Source organism: Patiria miniata, unplaced genomic scaffold, assembly GCF_015706575.1.
Source record: "Patiria miniata isolate m_02_andy unplaced genomic scaffold, ASM1570657v1 HiC_scaffold_28, whole genome shotgun sequence".
In the NCBI taxonomy this organism is placed as follows: Eukaryota; Metazoa; Echinodermata; class Asteroidea; order Valvatida; family Asterinidae; genus Patiria; species Patiria miniata.
Genome location: NW_024037067.1, coordinates 5,647,882 through 5,665,160, shown reverse-complemented (window position 1 = coordinate 5,665,160; position 17,279 = coordinate 5,647,882). Strand labels below are relative to the sequence as shown.

Below are 17,279 nucleotides of genomic sequence, written 5' to 3'. Positions count from 1 at the left end.
TTATTGTAATGTAGTATTGCTGATATTAAAGTTATAAGCTTCATATCTGAAACTGATCCGATAATATACATTTAATAATGTCTGGTCAATGTCCAACGCAACCAACTTGTTCATCAGTTTGAAATTAACTCCCTAGTGGATCCTATAATTCATGTCGTTGCCGCTTCATATTACATGGCCTGACAGGGAGGCGGTGTCAAGAATTTAATGGGACGTACATTGTATTCCTAGCCAGGTAACTTACACCAAGAAATGAAACATGACAGACACCCCCTGATATTAAAGGGAAAGGACTACATGCTAGGCAGTTCCAGGCCTAGCGGCCCTCTTCATTAATTAGGTTGTTATAGGTTTTGAAAATCCAAATTTAGGTTTTTAAAGGTTTTCCAAGTGCCAAAATATAGGCATTTGTAGGTTTTTAGGGTGCAAAACTGTTCAAGTTTTCCACACTAGATAAAGCTGCCTAAAACCAATTTCATGCAAACCGCCCAATTCCGAAAACACTTGCAAAAAAATCTGTATATTGACAATGTGGTTATTTTGGCATTATCATAACTGAACTGTGGGTCAAATTGATTTTTCAAAGTTTCTTATTTTTTTACAAAAATGTATGGCAGAATGAAAAGATAGGTTTATACATGTATGTATCTACATGTAGGTTATAAAGGTTACATTAAAAAGTAAAAAATATAGGTTTTTATAGGTTTTGCTGTGAGGTCTGTCCAATTGTATAGTTACGGGGCCCCGTTCCTATAAGAGTCTAATGAAAGTACACTTTTGATCACGAAACACACGATTTCGTCAAAGCACTCTTTACTTCCAAAAATCAGTCAATTGCCTGATCGTTGAGAATCACCTACATTCTTGATTTCTTCTAAATGACAGCAAGTCAGACGGCATAATTTCACGGGGTGTTTAGTACCCAGTACGATCTTTAATCCAAGTTAGGTTTTGATAATAATTCGGAAAGTTACGTTTTGGGGTAAATGCTAATGATCCTATATGCCTTGATCAGGTTGAGTGTTGGGAAAGAGGGGGGGGGGGGGGGGGGGGTTGTAAGGCCCACCCCATTGACACTGCCACAATATTTATCCTGCACAGTAGACTTCTAGAGGTGAGCCAGGAGCCAGCTCAGGGTCAAAGGTCAACTAGGGCTGTCAGCTCAGTTGAACCTGAATAAATATGTCAGAAAATCGCAGATTATCCAGGAGACAGTTGAGTGACCTGGAAAAAAAAATCCTATTTCGTATACAGTCACAAGACTTTGTGTGTACTCTGCAGCATTCTAAATAACGGATTTTTTCCTGCTCAAGTTAAAGTTGGGTTCCCCATGCCCTTCAACGCAAATTCCGTTTTTTTTCCTTTCTATTAGTAAACTTTCAAACTTGTCTGTTTTATTCCAACCGGAAAAAACTCCTTTATTTTTCAGGATAAAACTAAAAAAACAGCACGGGATCACAACTTTAACTCTGATGTTCATTCTGTCAAGTTGGAAACTAACTGAACATGCTCTATATTCTTACAAAAAACTCTTTTTTTTACAAATTTCTATGGTTTCTTAGTCATATATTTTTATTCAGAAGTTTATCAAATTTTAGATTATCTGCAAAAAGTATCAACCACTGAAAGATCTAGGCTACTGTATGATTGATAAGGAAGATAGTTTTATTGCAAAGATGTACTTGTGTAGCCATAACAATATTTTGTTTCTTTTTTTTTATTTTGACAATATACACATGTTGCTCAATGCATTGGGGTAAGCTTTTGTTTTGTATTTACAATTCTCTGGTAGCATTGATCAGTGTTGGAGCAAAGGCTTTGACCCTTAAGGCCAAGGCCAAGGCTAAGGCTTTGACCCTCAAGGCCAAGGCCAAGGCTTTGACCCTCAAGCCTCGAGGCCAAGGCCAAGGCTTAACCCTCAAGGCCAAGGCCAAGGCCAAGGCCCTGTTTTATGAAATGACCACTGATATAGAACTAATTATAGTCGCATGAGTGACACATCATCACGCAAGGGCGGATCCATAACACAATTTTCTTTTGGGGGGGGGGGGCAAAGAAATTTTGGTCCCCCCAAAAAGTGAGTCGAAAAATTGGGGCTTGGGCTTCGGGGCCCGCTTAAGGGCCCCGAAAAATTTTTGGATTCGAGATGCTCTGTGGTGCGATTTGAGGCAATTTCTGACCATTTTAACCGATGTTTTTTGAGGAAAAGATGGTGGTGTACTCATTGCCTGCCTTTATTACGACGTCACATAAAAAATGGTTTCGGGGTTTTTTTTGGGGGGGGGGGCATGGCCCCTTTTGGCCCCCTGGATCCGCCCTTATCATCACGAATTGCTCGTTACGAAGAACAACATTTCTTTAATTGCAATCAACATGCTCTCATAGGCCTTCACCGTTTTATGACTGCACTGTATCTATTAAAGTATAAGTTCAGGTCTTCAATATGGTTTAACTAAACAAAATAATGATTTACTTCTATATTGACGCACAATTCTCCCAAGTGTAACAAAGGGGGGATCCAAGAAACTGATTTAGGACATTTTTATTTGCTGGCCCAACATGGTCAGAAATATCAGCATTATCTAAAACAGATACATGCAAATCTTTGGCACTTAAGCCTATCAGGGAGACATATACCAATCAGATCTATTCCATAGTTATATGCAATTAAAGTGATCATCTCATTAGCCCCACAAGTGTACGGAATATTTTTGCAGCAAATCTATTACAATGGTAACAAAATGTGATGCTATAAAAGTGGAAGTGTGCCCAACACACAAATCTATAGGGTGCTTCCCTCCTCCATGGTAATACGATTAAAATGGTAACAGCATCATTTCGAACAGATTTATCTGGAAAATGCAAAAATGTATGGGCCTTGAAGAGCCTTGACTCAAAATTGCAAGGCCCTGAACCCTCAAGGCCAAGGCCAAGGCCAAGGCTTTTGCCCTCAAGCCTCGAGGCCAAGGCCAAGGCCCTAAAATCCAGCCTTAAGGCAGCCTTAAGGCCAAGGCCCAGCATCAAGGCACTACATCACTGGCATTGATCACGGGGTTGTCAAATAATGGCAGTTCACAGCAAAATATTTCCATTCTCCGTCTTTCTTAGAGAAATCTAAAGCAGCCCTAAATACATTCCTCTGTACATTCATTTAGGAAGGTTCATAGTCTGTGCCAAAAAAGTGTTTGGTTTGATTATTAGTTTCGAATGTGTTTTAACTTGCAAATCAAAGACGGGCAGACAAACTTAAAAACAATAAAAAAAGCTATTGCCAAACCAAAAGAAATTTAATTTATTCACCTTTTTTTGTAGTTTGGTCGCTTAACTTCAAGGAATCCTCCGTCAAAAAAATCCACCCTCAATACTTTGACTTTATAAAATACCAGCACAGAGTTGACAGAAGACCCCCTCTATAAATGAACGTAACGCGAGTTACCATGGAATGGCCCTTTATACGTTTGGATGATAAGCATCAATCATACAAACTACAGAACTTGGAACAAAACAAGTCCAAAAACAGTTTTTAATCAACGTACGTAAGCGACTGATACAAAAAACCTTGATTGACAACTGCATTGTTAAGAAGAATTTGTGGCACGCAGATGCCATGCCAAAAAAGTACTTATGGAAGCCATCCCAATATTTGACAAACCCATGCGTTTGATAAATTATTTCATCACGCTGAAAATGAAGACTTTGGAACAAGTGAGTTAATGAGTAACTCCTCCTGCTATAAACGTGTCAACAAATTACATGAAACACGCGAATAAAGCAGGTTCATATACGTACACATTTTTGTTATGTTCATACCGGTACAGTCCATGTGTGTACATGTACATGTGCAAAAAGATACGCGAAAAGCAAATGCTGCATACAATTTACATTGAACATATGGTCGTAGAAATACATATTAATTACCCTGCAATTTATCGTTACTTGAGTTAACAAAATAACAAGGGTTCCAAGCAATTTTTGAAAAGAAATTTCCCGATTTTTCCCTGAGAAATTTCCAAAATTCCACGAGAAATAATTTCACTTTAACGAGGTTGCTGGAAAGTCAAGAGGTGGTGTAGCACAGCCAATTGTTATTGTCTGGAGAGGTGTGTAATATTCACACTGCATAAACACTAAAAAGCCACCGTAACCAGTCAGTTAACATATGGCACAATGTATACACCAAACTCCAAAGACGTGTTCACTGACCTGTCATGTTACTCGCAACTTCCAGTCACGCCAGTGTTAGGTTTTTACCAATTCTACATTAGTTTTATGCTCACTGGCTAGCAAGAATCAATGTCTAACATCCCACTTATTGACAAAATTGCATCATGCTTCCGACATCCATTAACCAACTCTCACATCCGCTCGAATCGACATCACGCGCAAATGTCAGACCAAATTTAGCTATTCCTCCCACTTTCTTTAAATCGAGCGATTTCGATGACAAAGCAGCTGGTATGTGGGCAGAACACGTGCATGTTGAATTGATCAGAGATAACTGCACTCACTAGGTGTCCGAGTGCATGCATGTGCGGAGCACAACAGTAAATCATCATGTAAAGGAACCCCCCTCCTAACTTTTCCCTGATATTTCCCTGAGAAATTTCCAAAATTCCATGAGAAATATTTGTCCAGAGGTGGTTGCAGCAAAGCAACTAGAGCTAATGTGCTTCCCGAAGCACGGATATCAGCCTAAATTGCTGTTTTATCGGTTTGTCTGAACAACTTTTGTGAGGCTTGGTCTAAAGATACAACTGACCAAGTTTTACATCAATTGGGTCAAGACTGTGGGAGAAGAAGCATTTTGTAAATATTCATTAAATGACCTCTAGTGCCCCTTTAATGACCAGTGGCCGGATTTTACGAACATGGCTAGGTAGGGCATGTGACAAGGTTTAATTTGGCCAAGTTTGTTTGAAATCAGCTGAATAGTTTAGGAGTTATGGCCATTTTTATATTGGTCACGTGACCGTTTGCCCGAAGAAAGAAAGAAAGAAAGAAAGAAAGAAACCGGACGATCACAGTATACCAGCGTGCTTCGCACGGCTGATATAACTAAGATACTGATAACACACAGGCAACTTGTTGATAAGCGAGGGCCTCCCTTCACCCCTTATAGCCATCCTTTCTTCACCATATGCAACAGAGATGTGCATGCCGAACTGGCGAAAACCTTGCCCTTCTAGGTCACTGTCAAATTCTGTTGGTGTTTTTCCCAAATTCCCTGAGTTTTTCCTGACTGGAACAATGGACACTCATTTTCAAGGTTTTCCCTTATTTTCAAGGTTTTCCCCAAGGTTTTCCCTTTTCCAGTATGGCTGGAAACCCTGTGCCGACGTTCCCAAGACCGGATTTCAATCAGCTTGTTGATCGTACCCACCACAACCTCCGCAGCTCGACTGTGCTTAAATTTCTTAACCACATAGGCCCTTAGGAACCATCCTCAATCCTACAAAATCCTCTAATTGCCACCATGTAAAACTTGGATTCAGCCTCAATCCTCCGAAAACATCCGTTATTTCTTGAATTAGTTCAGTAGAGGGGTGACCATTGCCTCAATCCTTCAAAAGCTTCCAACAATCACTGTTGAGGGGTTGAGGCAGTGCCGATGACATTCAGAAGCAGTGTGGATGATATCGAACATAATACAGGGCTCAATTATGCATGGCTGAACATAAACAATGCTGGGTACAGCCTACGAACTCGACACAATGCATCCTCCAAAATCAACCAACTCTTTTTGGCCATTCAGCCTCAGTCCCAAATCCTCCAAAACCACCTGATGGATTTTGGAGGATGTTGGAGGATTTTGAAGGATTGAGGGTTAGGGTTAATTAAGGGAACCAATCCAAATCCAGTTTTGGACCAACACTGGCTCGGGTAGGCCAGTGGGGATGAGCGAGATAAAACTACCACGCATCAAAAATAATCCACCTGACAAAAAGTTTGCTTGCAATACCCGCAGCTACAATGAACTTGAACTGGCCAGCTCACCCTGGCAGGATCGGCAGTCGAGTGGTAAGACGTCTGCACCAGTAACCAAGAGGTCGTGGGTTCTAGTCCCACCCGAGCAAGCTTGTGAATTTTTATCTCGCAAGCCCTTGGACAACACTGAGAACACAGCATTTTTTTTACAAAAGTAAGCGAAGGACATTGTTTGTTTTTTACCTGATGACGTCGCTGTGTCCGTTCTTGGCAGCCACGTGGAGCGGGGTGTGCATGCTGACCCGGGTCCTGGACGGGAAGTCCAGCAGCGCGGTCGACTGGTTGCTGTTCATCAGCAGCTGGACCACCTTCAGTCGGCCAAACTCAGCCGCCAGGTCCAACGCCGTCTTGCCGCTCTTGTTCTTGAGGGTGGGGTTGGCTTTGAACTGGAGGAGGGTGTCCACCTGAGAGAAGAGAAAATAATATTTTTTTTAAAAATTGAGAAAAAAAGGGTTTGAGGGTCGTCGAGGTCCCCAGAGTAATGCAGGGTCTATATGTTTGAATTTGCCTAAAGGCAACTCTTAAAATACCAATTCTACATGTATATCAACTTTTTTAGGTAAAAACACCTGAACGTTTTACGTTTTTAGGTAAAAAAAAACCTCAAACTTAGAAACTGGATTAATTGGCAGGGTTGCGAACACTATGAAATTTGTGAAGTAATTATGCCATAACTAAACAATTTTTTTATTAAATGTACAAAAGTGAATAAGTTTTGTGTTGCTATGCAAAATCAAAAGTAATTTTTTTTTCCAGGGTGAAACTCAAAATTAGCATGGACAGTGCAACGTTAAGTTTGGTAGAAAAACAACCCAAAACATCTGATGGTTTTGTACATGCATGTAGGCTATAGACAGTAAATGAAAAATTTCTTTAAAATCAAAAAGTGTTTACATTATGATTTCAATTGTGCTTGTGTAATGGTATGAAACTGGGTTGCAACAACAAAGATATAAATTTCTTAAAATAGTACCTTGACGACTGTAAAATATTATTGTTGAATATCTCCAACATTCTCATGGTTTTTGGCCGGCAGCAATAAATAAAAATTTGTTTATAATAAAATGCACATACATTGTATTGTGCATCATGTCAAAAGAGCACGTAAACAGGTTGCTGTTTTGACAAAAATGAAATGCCTGCTTGAATTAAACAAAATATGACTTAACAATAACAAAAAAGGGTTCAGTTTGAGTTTAGTGTCTTGTTTTTGTTTATTTGTATTTTTCTCACTTGTACAATGCATTTTGATATGAACAATAATAATGTGGCTTTTATACATGTAGCGCTTTATACCAAGGGTCTCAAAACACTTCACAATTATTACCCCTGTTCATCAGGCCATGAGACCACTTTTTTTCTGCCGCAGCTCAAGAGCAGCGCAATCTGGTCTCTACCTTCACAGTTACCCATTTATACCCCTGGGTGGAGAGAGGCAATTGAAGTAAAGTGTCTTGCCCAAGAACACAAGCACCATGTTCCCCTGTCAGGGTTTGAACCCACGTACACGACACACTAGTCAAACACCATTACCACTGGACCACGGCACCATTCAGTTTAATTACTGTGCATATGTTTACATGTACATGTACGCCGGACTTAATTAGAAGTCATATTTTTCATTGTATAATTTCTGAAGCAATCTAAATTCTCTGAGACATTTTCTCTAATCACATTTCTTGACATATACCGGTATGTATGTATGCAATTCCTGGTTTTCTTTAAATCAGCACCAATGAAAGAGAAAAGTATACAGAATACTGTTGATACAAACACACTTGTACATGTGATCTGGTACACTGTGCCTCTCTGGAGACATGCACACAATAGGGAGCAAAAGATTGTATACGTCTCCACAGGGCAATTTCTATAGATGAATACGTCTCCACAAGGTTATCATGAAATAGATATATGGATTTTACTCAAAAACTTGGAATTTCCAAGGTATGTTGATCTGTCGCAAATGGAAGAGTTTTACAAAAGGGATATTAAGTCCAAATTTCAGCCAAGGAAATAAATTCTGGTTTAAATGAGAGCATTTTGAAACTACACTTTCAAACTTGAAAACTTTACTACACGAGAACAAAGAAATGTCTCCACAAGGATGCAAATTTAAGTATGTGTGCATGTACATGTATGTAAACGTTGGAAAATCTACGGGGTGTTAATTACATGAACATGTATTCAATATCTGTGTAAATATGTGTACAAATTATACATTCCATATACACTCTGTATTTAGATGTACAAATTATAAACATGTACATGTACATATATTAATGACCCAAATTCTATCAACCATAATTTGTGGCACAGCAAATATACTAAAAATTAAAAAAAGGTAAAACCAACCCAAATATTCTCACAAGAGTCGTTAAACCTGTTCCCTGTAGTGTTCGACAATGCAACAGGGTGCAGAAAATAAAACTGCAGGTATCAATCCTCCAACAACATTACACTCTCTGGTGAACTCTCAGAGAGACATTTTTGGCAGGTCAGGTCGCCAGACTACCTTTTTGGAGGTCATGTCGCCAGACTTCTCAACAGGTGGGCAATTATCCACCCGCTTGGCTTCACCCGCCCTCTAATAATAGTCAATAAAAGGTCACCGAATCCAAAATATAGGTTTCTGAATGCCAAACTTATATACTTTGGATTTGAAATTAAATTGGGTCATTTATATATACATCTTACACCTGTTTTGGGGATTTTGTAATGTGGGACGTGGTGTGACACTGAGTTATGGGGTGCAGGATTGGGGCAGCCCTACACTACAGTTCTTTGGACATTGCAGTAACTCGTTGAATTTGGAAGAGAAATATCAGTGGCCAAAAAAAAGGGATGTGTGTGTATTTCTTCTTTGAGTTGTGTGTGGTTCTGCGAAGAATCAGTTAAACTGATTTTGTTTTATTTTGTTACCAGGACTACAGATTTTTCAGGCCCTGAGATTGGGCGGGGAGTGAAAACAAAAATCTAAATGTGTGGGGGCGCCCTTTAGTACGCACATAAATGGTGCACCCGGCATTTGGACACGGCTGTTCGGGCACGAAAGTGTTCAAACAGAATGTTGTTATTCAATTTGACTGCACGAAGCATATCACAATTTGCCCAGGTAAAATTATCAAAAAATACATTGATCAAAGCATAAAATATATTGGGGTGGAAAAAACAAGAAGGTAAATTTTGCACGAAAAACATGGTTACGTGTAAGTGTGTAAGTTGCTCAAATCACAACGTCAAAGCATAATTTAGATGTCATGTCTAGGTTTTATTTATAAATGTCTATAGATGACGCGACAATGGGTATGTGACCGAAGACCGATATAAAAAGTGCCTACTGAATGGTAGGAATATCAAGGTCAAGACGCAGTCTTGTTCTGCATAATTATCGCTTGATCTGCTCGCATAACATAGACCCTTGCGCATGCATAGACTACGAAATTGGGACCAAGGTGCCAAGTTCATGAGCTGCTATGCACAGAAATGTGCTGAGCAAAATAAGGTTACCAGCCAAAACCCCATGTGTTGTCTACTGTTTGTGACTGGTTCTCGGCAGAATTCTGCTTAGCATAGAGATTTTGCTGCTTAGTAGCTCCGTGAAATTTGGGCCCTAGTCGCACAGATACCTACCACCATGTGGCTCCCATGCTGGGAAGCAAGATGCAGCGGCGTTTCGCCATCTTGAGAACCATCGTTGGGAGCGGAGCCAAACTTGACTAGGAGGTAGACCGGTTGCACCTTGCCCTGCCAGGCTGCATAGTGTAGAGGCCGCATCCCTGACACAAGACAAGAGAAGAAGATGGATACGTCAATAAGACATAGGGCTTCATTAGAGTGGAGTACCATGGCCTGATGGTGTGGAGCATTGAATTTGGGGTCTGCGGATTATTCTGCAGGTTGTGGGTTCGAATCCAGCCTGGGGTTATGGTGCATGTGCTCTTGGGCAAGACACTTTGTCTCTCATTGCCTCTCTCCGACCAGGAGTAGATGGGTACCTGTGAGGGCAGAGATGGTTGTTGTGATTGATTTTAGCTGCTTTGCACCAAAATGGCAGCATTTTGCTGTATATTCCCCATGGAGCTGAGTTGGTCTTTGAGATGTTTTATGTCCCCCAATGAGCAGGGGTAAAATTATATTAAGGGAGTTTTAGAGTTTATCTGTGCTCTACTGTATACAAAAACCCATTAATATTATTACCCACTCAAAACTCAAAACACTTGGAGCATAACTATGAGTGCAGCCTGCACTTCATATGAACGTGGGCTGTTTCTTGTTCATCCCATTGGGAACAGTTAAAAGAACTTATAAAGCGTTGTCACATTGAAACATTCGCTACGGCACTGACATTTCAGTTCGGTTCATTTCAGCTCAGGGCAGATTGGAACATTTACTTGTTCCCACAGGCAATAAGCCACATTCCAAATGTCATGACTGAATGATTATCAAACAGAATTGGAACATTTGAACACTTTAAAGTTAAAGATAAAGAAATAAATGAACAAAGTCTAATAATGGCTTTTTAATTTTTTTTTTTTTTCAGCTAGTAAAACCTCCTAATGGCAATCATTTCTCCGACTCATGAGGCTTCCTTACTTTTGGCACACAAACAGTAATTGACAATATTGTACATTAAACCTAACCCCCAAGTAGTTTCTCAGGACTACCCTGCTAAATCCGACAGAGTCCAACCGGAGTTTCCTGCTCAATCCACTGTGCCTACTTTCAGTTGTCTGCTGAATCCAACGGAGTCCAACAATGCGTTATAATGCAGTTCAGTTGCCTGCTGAATCTAACATTTTGCATCAGGAATGTACACAAGGGGTTTGCTGCTCAATCCAACAGGCTCAATCGGGTATATGATTTAGTTGGATCCTGTTGGATTCAGCAGGGTTAGGGTTTAAAGTGATGGTCATACATGTACCGTACTGTATACTTTTGACTTTAGAAAAAAATTGTACCACAATTGTCAGCAGTACCGGTACCAATAACATTCTTCAGAGCTGTTACTCTGAATGCAACTACGTGAATGTACTCTGAGGTTGATGTTTGAACACTTACAAGAGAATTAAGTTTGTCCTGTCAAAATGTCATAAAAACTTAGAAAATTTATGAATACAGAGGAAGCTTGGAGACCATCACGTTGTATACAAAACACTCCAATTCATACAGCAAGTCGCCGAATGCAATTTATAAATGGAAACTCTCCTTCCTGAAAACCAAGTTTGTCAAATTTGAAGTGGGAAGACACAAACACTTAAGAAATGGGGTCATTTATTTACTCCACAGAAACTTGCACTATCCTGCAAGGACCACAGAGCAGTTTAACAAGCATCACGCAGTTGGTGCCTAATAAATCAGATATTAATATGTGCATAAATCAAGTCGACGCCACCTGCGCTGCTAACTTCCTGTCAAAGCAAACATGTTGCTGGGCCTACAGCGAAGAAGAGAGTCCAGGGCCGTTCGACTGTAAATCACTTGCAGTGCTGCACAATTTTTTTTTTTTTTTTCGATGGAAGTGAAAAAATGTTTGAAGGGATACTAAAAATTGTTTCAATCTTTTTGAATTACACATCCGGAAAAAGGCGGAAAACATATTTCAGGTAATGTGATGAATGACCTAGAAATGTTCAATTTGTGAATTTGAATTCATCTTTGTCATACAGGACAGGACCAATGAATTTGACTTCAATGCCACAATGTCATTTTTAAAAATGGCTCCCCAATGTTCTCATGAATAAAAAAGAAATGATATACTTTCCACACGAGATAAATTACAAGAAATTGAACTTTGCGATTTTAGCTTGGAGTTTGGTCTTCAGAGGTTAGATTTAAAGCAAGAAATGGATTTATGATTTATCTAGGGCCATTACTACAGGACGAGTAAAAACAAAGAAAGGACTAATTTTTGAATGCACTTTTGCCGTAGAACTTTCATAATCTAGGATGAGAAAGCCCAATCAATGAGCTTTCTTTAGGTACAGGAATCATTCAAATCACTCATGTACTTTTCAAGTTACAGATTTTATTACACAAACACCGTTTTGAAGTTCTGTCCACGGATCACCAAAAAAATGGCAAGTGTTCTTTCAGCAAAACGAAAACAATTCACATGCATCCCTATAACAACTGTTTTCGTTTTGTTGAAAGAACACTTACTTTTCTGTGATCCGTGGACAGAACTTTAAAACAGTATTTGTGTTCAAAATTCTGTAACTTGAAAAGTACGTGAGTGATATGAATGATTCTTGTACTAAAAGAAAGCTTAATGACTGGGCTTTCATATTCTAGATTTTGAAAGTGTTACAGGCAAAACTTCATTCAAAAGTGGGCCCTGCTATGTGGCTTTTTGGGGGTTTTTTGGGTTTTTTTCTCACCTTGTTCAAGCAATCAAGAAGTTGCACATTTTGTATACAGTTGAAGTTGAAGGTCTCATAAAGAAAGTGGGTCATTTATATAAATTTGGGGTCCACTTTTTTTCCAGCCCCTGTTACATCTGACGTCTGTGATTTTATAATTCTGATGCATTCCTTAATGCAGTTGTCCTCCAAGAGTGGTTTAACTATAAATTAAAAACTACACGTAGTACCCAACAAATACAAAAAAATGTTTGAAGTCAAAGTACCAAGGTAACAGGGACATGAAAATGTCACACTTGGTCCCTAAATTTATTGAATGATGTTCACTACACACAGTATACATTGTATGTATTTTGGTAGTCTGCAGAAGTCAAGGATGTACATGTACAGGCAAAAACATCACTTAATTTAACTATGGCTGCAGTTTATCATTTTATACCAAGAACCTTGAAAACGTTCTTTACATGGTCATACAGGTACTGTACATGTGCAACATGTGGTGTGTGAATGTCATTAAATTTTATTCCAAATCCAAGTCCGCCAAGCATGACCGATGACCTTAGAAAGTACAAGAACCTAACCAAATTAAAACCTTCAAATAAACCACAAAATGTAAACTGACAAGGTACATTATAACTAAGTTGAGCAAAACAAATTGACTGGGGCGGGGTTTGAACCTGCGACCTCAGGATTGCCGTTCCGGTGCTCTACCAACTGAGCTATCCAGCCCTATGTAGGTGGTTCCCCATTTTGTCAATGTCTTTGTTCAAGGGGCGCTAGTCAGAAGCCAGAAACCTGAATATGCCATGCAGCCAGGGACCACGACCGAGGTCACGATGATAGTAACATCAGCAATGCTGCAAACCTGGGAAAAACGTAGCAACTTGTTACCAGCATTACAAATTTTCAAGTAAACCACGAAGGGAAACTGTTACAAGTACTGACTTTGTGTGAAATAAAAATCTACAATTTGACAGTCACTTCAAATAAGCAATCAAAATAAATCACAACATCTACATGTAAAAAGGCCTTTTACACTATCAATTTTTTTTTTTTTTTGGAACCATATTGAACTACTAGATTTTTAGGACCCAATTTCACGCTAGCAAGAAATCTTACACAGTTTTTGTTGTGACTACATCATGTGCAAATGTACACAGGAAAAGTTGCACCATCCTACCTTGCTTGGGACCAGGGTTGAGAATAAGCCCCATGAACGTGCCTAAAATACTGGACTTCCTCCATACATGTACAGGTTGGCCCCAAAAAACGGAAGGGCATATTTCCACTACCTTGAGACTCAGTGGACGGAGAATCTTTTTAGAGGAAATTGATAGCCAGATCTCCCGATTCGGTCCAGTAGATTTTGCTGCAGAGCCTATACTCTGTGAAGCACACACATCTTTCATGTGGGTGTTATTACATACATGTACAACAATTAATCCCACTATCCATTCATCCCTCTATCCATTCAAGTCAAATTCGTGGGCGCGGTTTAGTAATTCATCGGGACAAAATGACTCACGCCTTTGTTTCACAAAATAGGCTGTAGAGAAAAAAACTACTAGACCGAATCGGGCGATATTGGTATCATTTCTCTTTTAAAGGGAATGTACATCATTGGCTTTTGCTGTAATTTTCAGAAATGAACTATTTGAGGGGTTAGTATAATAGATCAAATATTGTTGCACTGACATGTTTGAAGTTTTGTGTTCGAAAATGCTGGAAAAACCAAGAAAAACAAAAATGTTCAAGTAGTCTGGTTGCTTGACTCCACTAAAGATAAAATGGAACAATTTATAGATGCCGGAAAATTGTAAGGTAAGGGAACCAGTCTAGCTGGCCTGCACCCGTTCATGAACATGTAACCAATAGCAAACAAAATTTGGACCGAAAAAAAGTGTTAAGTTGGAGCAGTAGTTGAAAAATACATGTAGTTAGGTTTTTCCAACGGTGGTCGGCCGACCACCGTTGGAAATGTATACAAAAATACCATTTTCTTGAAAATGACTTCACACCAGGTGCCATTATTTTACAGGATGCTTTAGACTGTCATTTTATACCAACATCCTAGTAAGGTATTTCGTAATAACTTGGTCGTTTTATTTTTCGATGTTTGCAAATGTTGTTTATTCCCTTTAACGGAAATCCTGATGCATTGGTGTAGGGTGTTTGAGTCTCAGGGTAGTGGAAGTATGCCATTCAATTTTTTTTATATTTTTTTTTTTTGGCCACCGCTTGACAACTGCTTGAAATAATTCTTTAACTAGAAAGTAAAAGTGTAAGAAATTGAAAACCTCTCTTCTTAAGAAATAAAGACAATAAAAATTGCGATACCACATATTTTGTTCTTGGACTACCACATCTTGTCCACCCATGTATGTCAATGACACGAGGTTGCTGACAAAATCCTGAATATCGCTTTTTTCATCCCAGTCCATGTAATTTAAAATCCATCGGGAAGTCTTTGACACCTTGTGCCACAACTTGTTTCCTCAAAATACATGACAATGTCCAGAGAATCAAAGCTGACTGCCTGAGTTGTGCCAAAAACTCACCAGTTTTAACTCTGCAATTCTTCAGGAACTGAATGAATACAAACCCTCCTTCCGTCCCCAGAGCACATTAAAAAAAATCTCCCTTGATCTTGAGTTTAGCCCCTTGGAATGCCAGTAGGGGGATTGCGGTTTTCTGCTCCGTTTATTTGAAGAGGTAATTCTAGGAGACATTATATCCGTGAGCAAATAGAATCTGTAATTCCTGGGTTTTGGGCACTTCCTAAACCAGTTTGATTCTTTTGCTTGTTAGAGGGGGTGACCAGAACTGACAGGGCGCAGATTGCCCTTGGGGAAAGGGGGGGGGGGTGGGTGTGATCTGCTAAAAATCAGTTCCATCTAGTAGAATATGTAATTCCTGGGTTTTTGGGCACTTCCTAAACCTGTTTGATTCTTTTGCTTGTTAGAGGGGCGACCAGAACTGACAGGGCGCAGATTGCCCGTGGGGAAAGGGGGGGGGGGTGGGTGTGATCTGCTGAAAATCAGTTCCATCTAGTAGAATATGTAATCCCTGGGTTTTTGGGCACTTCCTAAACCAGTTTGATTCTTTTGCTTGTTAGAGGGGGTGACCAGAACTGACAGGGCCCAGATTGCCCTTGGGGAAAGAGGGGGGGGGGGAGGTGTGTTCTGCTGAAAATCAGTTCCATCTAGTAGAATATGTAATTCCTGGGTTTTGGGGCACTTCCTCACCAGTTTGATTTTAGTTTGTTTAAGAGGCTGACCAGAACTGACAGGGTGTTTTGCGGGGTCAGGAAAAGATTGCCCTTCAGATGCGGGGAGCCCCGATCTGCCGAAATCGGTTCAGTCTAGACACACTGATCACACAATTTGCAGGAAAGTCCCGGATCCGGTCATGGGCTATTGAGCATTCAATGAGCATCCAACCAGCGAAGCAAAGAATGATCAACAACTTTTGTATATAAATAATTCAGGGTGTATATTGTTACATATAATGTATGATTTTCTCATCAAAAAAAACATAAATTACAAGTCTGTGATGAGTAAGCAAGGGAAGTTTCTTAAAAGGAGTTTTGAATTCTGGAGCCAAGTTTAACCACAAGAGATCTTTCACCCCAAACCTCTTGGGAAATATGCATAGGTAGTGGCTCTAAGATGAGCGCTGTAGACTCCAACTGTATCACTTACTCATATGACAGCATTTTCAATATTCTAGTAAGTACATGTACTGCCAAATTTATCGAAATATATTTGAAATGGGGTCCGCTCATAAGTCTGACGTCTCAAAGGTCCGCACTTCATAAGTCCGACGCCTCATAGGTCCGACGCCTCATAAGTCCGACGCCTCATAAGTCCGACAACGGAAAAACAAGGCGTTTAATTTGTCAGACTTATGAGGCGTCAGACCTATGAGGCGGAATAAATAAATTTTATGCCTCACAAGTCCGACGCCTCATAAGTCCAAAATTTCGGACTTATGAGGCGTCGGACCTATGAGGCGTCGGACTTACCGGTATGATACGGCCCCTTTGAAATAAATGAACTATGTATATCTGAGGCTACTAGTTTTTAATTTGTAAACTTCAGTGAAAGTGCTGATTTACAAACCCCCATCACACCAAAAAATAATACTTTAATAATTTTGAATAACTGAATTACATGTCCACGTATAAAAATCAACTCAAACCTATGTACTAATTCAGTTTCCCTTGAGTTAGGACATTCTCATTACTGAGCCCTTGGAACCTACAGACAAACACATGGCTGCCAAATGCCACGCGTCCACTGACCCAAAAAGTTCTTGAAACCCAAAGAAACAAATAACAGGTGGGCACATTATTCCTGGACAAAAGGATGGAGGTCACTACAGTGGGAATCCCTGCTTTGTAAACAAGAGTATTTAGAAGGCTAACAGTCCACTCTTCAATTTTAAGAAGTTTTCATTTTTTTAACCCCCCCCCCCTCAACCAATTTATATGCTGTTTTGACATCTTGGGCACCTGTTTACAATACACTGGCCAGTCATCACACTGAGGCAAGGGACGCCACTCCCTTTCAGCCTTCCAGTTTGACACAAGACCACTGAGCACCACATACATGTAAGCATCACAATGGCACACTGAACATGCAACAAGTATAGAGCAATACACAGATATAGAAAGAGGAAGTACAGTAAACTGGAAGACTGCCATTACACAGATATTGAATGCTTTGAGTGGTGTAGTAAAACTAGCCTCCCGAGGTGATCCATGGACATTCTATTTATCCCGAGGCGAAGCTGGGGGAATAAAGAATGGTCCATGGATCACCGAGGGAGGCTAGTTTTACTTCACCACGAGATACATGTTGTGTTTAAGCATTCAATATTTGTTTTACACGTATACCACTTCACCCACAGATTCTGCTTGGTTTTGATATTTTA

At 39.8% G+C, this 17,279-nt stretch overlaps 1 protein-coding gene across 2 annotated transcripts in view; it reads right to left on the bottom strand.

Moving 5' to 3' along the window:
• Positions 1-17,279, bottom strand: part of LOC119734866 (caskin-2-like) — a 73,234-nt gene that overhangs the window by 16,069 nt on the left and 39,886 nt on the right. For both annotated transcript variants that reach the window (XM_038208466.1, XM_038208467.1), the window contains 2 exons: positions 9,616-9,761; positions 6,169-6,389 (listed from right to left, as the gene is read on the bottom strand). In XM_038208466.1, the coding sequence (XP_038064394.1) occupies positions 6,169-6,389; positions 9,616-9,761 (367 nt within the window). The remainder of the gene's footprint in view (positions 1-6,168; positions 6,390-9,615; positions 9,762-17,279) is intronic.